Source organism: Myotis davidii, unplaced genomic scaffold, assembly GCF_000327345.1.
Source record: "Myotis davidii unplaced genomic scaffold, ASM32734v1 scaffold43, whole genome shotgun sequence".
NCBI lineage: Eukaryota > Metazoa > Chordata > Mammalia > Chiroptera > Vespertilionidae > Myotis > Myotis davidii.
The window spans coordinates 1,422,580-1,425,916 of NW_006294590.1; the positions used below are offsets into that span (position 1 = coordinate 1,422,580).

Sequence of the window (3,337 nt, forward strand, 5' to 3'; positions counted from 1 at the left end):
GCGGGCTTTACCGCGAGGGGCCTTCCCTTCGCGTTTAGTTCTCCCCTTAACAGCTCAGATGTGAGTGCAAATCCCGGTGCCGGTGGGAGACACGTGTGAGGAGTGTTTCCTGAAACAACGTGTCTCACCGCGGGGCCTGGAGCCAGCTCGGCCGGAGAGGGTCCAGGTGGGATTTGCACCCAACGCGCGGCTCTGTCACTGCAGAGCCCTCCCTGGGCGTGAACTTCCCGGCTGTGACGGTGGGACGAGGCTGGCTGCGGAAGAAGGGAGTAGGATGGATCGCTGCGAAGTCTGCTGTTCTAGAAACGGCCCCAGGTAGCATAGGAGAGGCAGACACCATATACTGTGAGGGGAAGAAGACGCCGCCATGGCGAACCCCCAGTTCAGGAACCCCAAGGTCAGGAGGGGAATGCGGCTGGGGAGGGAGCACGGGGGGGCCTTCAGCCGTATTTGTGACGACTTCTTTCATCTGCCGTGGATCTGGGGGTGTGACATGTGCATTTTTGGGTTTGAGAGACAGTAAACATTCCACCTGAGGGAGCTTCAGGTGCGGCTTGATCCAGCAGTTGCCATGGTATTGCCAGGACCTGGTCGCTCTTCCTGTCTCGGGTCTCCCCCGGGGATTGGCTTAATTCTGTTCATCCACCCGGGGCTTGGGCAAACCCAGAGGGAAGAGTTTTTGTCAAATATTTCAAACGCGAATCCCACGCCGCGTTATCGTGGGCCAGCGCCGGGTCTCCGAGTGGCCGGGCCTGGGTCAAGGACGCCTTCCTGGAAATGAGAACGGAATCAGGGCCCGGAATATGGAGCGAGGGAGGAGGTGGTTCCCCGAGGAAAAGTGGGGTGCGGTGACCGGCAGACGGATGGTTGTGGGTGGCTGAGTGAGCATGCACGTCCACAGGGACCCCCAGGGGCTGCTGGTCTCGGGGCCCACGGTCACTGCTGACCACCAGGCCTCTCTCTGTACTGTCTCTGAGCCCTGGGTTACGCCTCCAGACTTTGGGGCTTTGGTTTGGCTCCAAATATGGTCAATGATTATAGGGCAGGCTGAATTCTATTTTCTTAGGAGTTGGTTCCTTCTCCCTCTCCCCTATTTTACCGTGGGAACCGCGGCCCAGAGGTGAGGGAGTCCGACCCCGAGGCCTCCTCCACGCGGGCCCCCAGAGGAGGACCTTGGGCGGGAAATCGCAGCCGGCGTGAAAGGTGGATTTATCCTGTCGGAGTTAATTGTAATCTTTATTTGCTCCCGAGTGATTCATTCTCATCGTTCTTATTATAGCTGAGAAAATTAATTTTTATTCCGCCATAAAGGTGGCGGCAATCATCTGGGTGCGGGGAGGGGGGCCGCCGTAATGAGATTTGCCAGGGGGCTTTGAAACCGTCCGCTTCCATGAGCCCGGAGCCGCCCGGCTGCGCTGGAGGGACAGGGGCGTTTGCTCTGCGATGCGTTCGGATCCATTCCCGCCTGTAAGGACCGGGGGCTCCGGGGGCGGGAGGCCGAGCAGATCCCCGTGCCGTTGACCGACTTCAGTGGAAACAAATCCACGGGAAGGAACCCCGAGCCCGCCCACTCGAGCACCCTGTTCCCGGGCTGTGGGGGGGCCGGGGACTCTGGGTGGGCACCGTCCCCTCGTAGGAGAAGCACTCACCTCCTGGTATTGGGGGTGGGAGTGCTGGCAACAGCAAATGCCTCATAATAAGAACCAGCCCCGGCCGGTGTGGCTCAGTGGGTAGAGCGTCGGCCTGCGGACTGAAGGGTCCCAGGTTCGATTCCCGGTCCAGGGCACAGGCTCCATCCCCAGTGGGGGGCGTGCAGGAGGCAGCTGCTCCATGGTTCTCTCTCATCACTGATTTCCTCTCTCTCTCCCTCCCTCCCTTCCTCCCTGAAATCAATGAAAATATATTTCCTTTCTTCCTTCCTTTTTTTGTAATTCTCACCCAGGGATATTTTTCCCCTTGATTTTTAGAGAGTGAAAGGAGGGGAGGGAGGGAGAGAAAGAGACATCGACGTGAGAGAGTCTTGGTTGCCTCTTTCATGCAGGATAGAACTTGCAACCCAGATTTTCTGCTGAAAAGGCTCCCACCCTCCTCATTGACCTGTTTTCCGTAAAGCCGGTGTGTGCGAGCTCAGAACGGAGCGCACGCTGACATCCCGTCGCCATGGCAACCCAGGTGGTAAACACCAGCCGATGCTGCGGGAGCGGCGGCGGGGATGAGGGATGAGGGATGAGGGATGAGGGATGAGGGATGAGGGATGAGGGATGAGGGACTAAACTCTCTGATAAGAAAAATGGATGCTCATTTGGGAACCAGTATTTTCCAGTAAAGTCTACATTAATAAAACCAAATTTCTGATCTCATGCATCATTACGTATTTTCTCATATCCCACAACTGGTCCACTTCAGTTTATGTCCGTTCTATATCAATTCTAGAGCTTTCCGGTTAAAACATTCCCTATTGCTCTGTGAAAATTCATGCAAGAGTAACTCTTTGGCCCGAACCCGAACCCACAACACGCTGCTCTGGGACCAGGCTCCCCCCCGCTCGGGTCTGGGGAGCTTGGAGGAAGCAGGGCCCTGGGCAGGGCCTCGGGGACCCCTGGCCGGCGGGTGGGTGAGCAGGTGACGGGCTGGCTGTGTCCATGGGCACAGTTCCTAAGGGACACCTCAGTCCCGAATCTCTCTGTCACCACGCGGCTGGACCTGTCCCCGTTCGGGGGGCTTTTCCGGGTCCTCTGCCCCCCGTGGTCCCTGAGCGGGAAGGACGAACAGTTTCCATCAGAGCCGCCCCCTCCTCCCCCCAGTGAGTGCAGCTGAGCGAAGAGAAGAAAAGCCCTTTTCATAAAACACGCCTCAGGGAACGGAGTGATTCAGGCGACAGTCTTCGCCCCCTCCCCCACTTGGCGATTTCTCGGGGTGCCAAGGGGAGGGGACAGGCTCCCAGCACGGGAGGGATTGGAGGGTTGTGGGGGGTGGAGGGGGGCAGCCTGGAGCTCAGGACGCCCTGTGGTCAGCCGCCAGCCATCGCCTGGAAGCCCAGCTGTGTCTCGGGTCCTGGGGTTGGGGTGGGGTGGAGGATGTGGTGTCTCCTGCATTCGGGGTGCACAGGGAAGCTGGTGGGTGCTTCCGGCCCCTGCTGCCTGGGTGCTCTCTGCCCCGGGGGAGGCCGGGGGGGGCAGGGACGCCCGTTCTCACGGAGGGCCCCCCAGGCGGGGCTTCTTTTGCCAACAAAGAATCCGGGCCAATGACGTCATTGTACTGGAACTAACTTTCTTAAATATATTTTTATTGATTTCAGAGGGACAGGGGGAGAGAGAGAGAAACATCAGTGATGAGA

General features: G+C 58.6%; 1 protein-coding gene across 1 annotated transcript in view; it reads left to right on the plus strand.

Moving 5' to 3' along the window:
• The first annotated feature begins 367 nt into the window (after positions 1 to 367).
• The window catches only part of LOC102765140 (transmembrane protein 132B), a 39,568-nt gene continuing 36,598 nt past the window's right edge, over positions 368 to 3,337 (plus strand). Inside the window, exon 1 of the mRNA XM_015567222.1 lies at positions 368 to 397. Coding sequence (XP_015422708.1) covers positions 368 to 397 — 30 coding nt within the window. The remainder of the gene's footprint in view (positions 398 to 3,337) is intronic.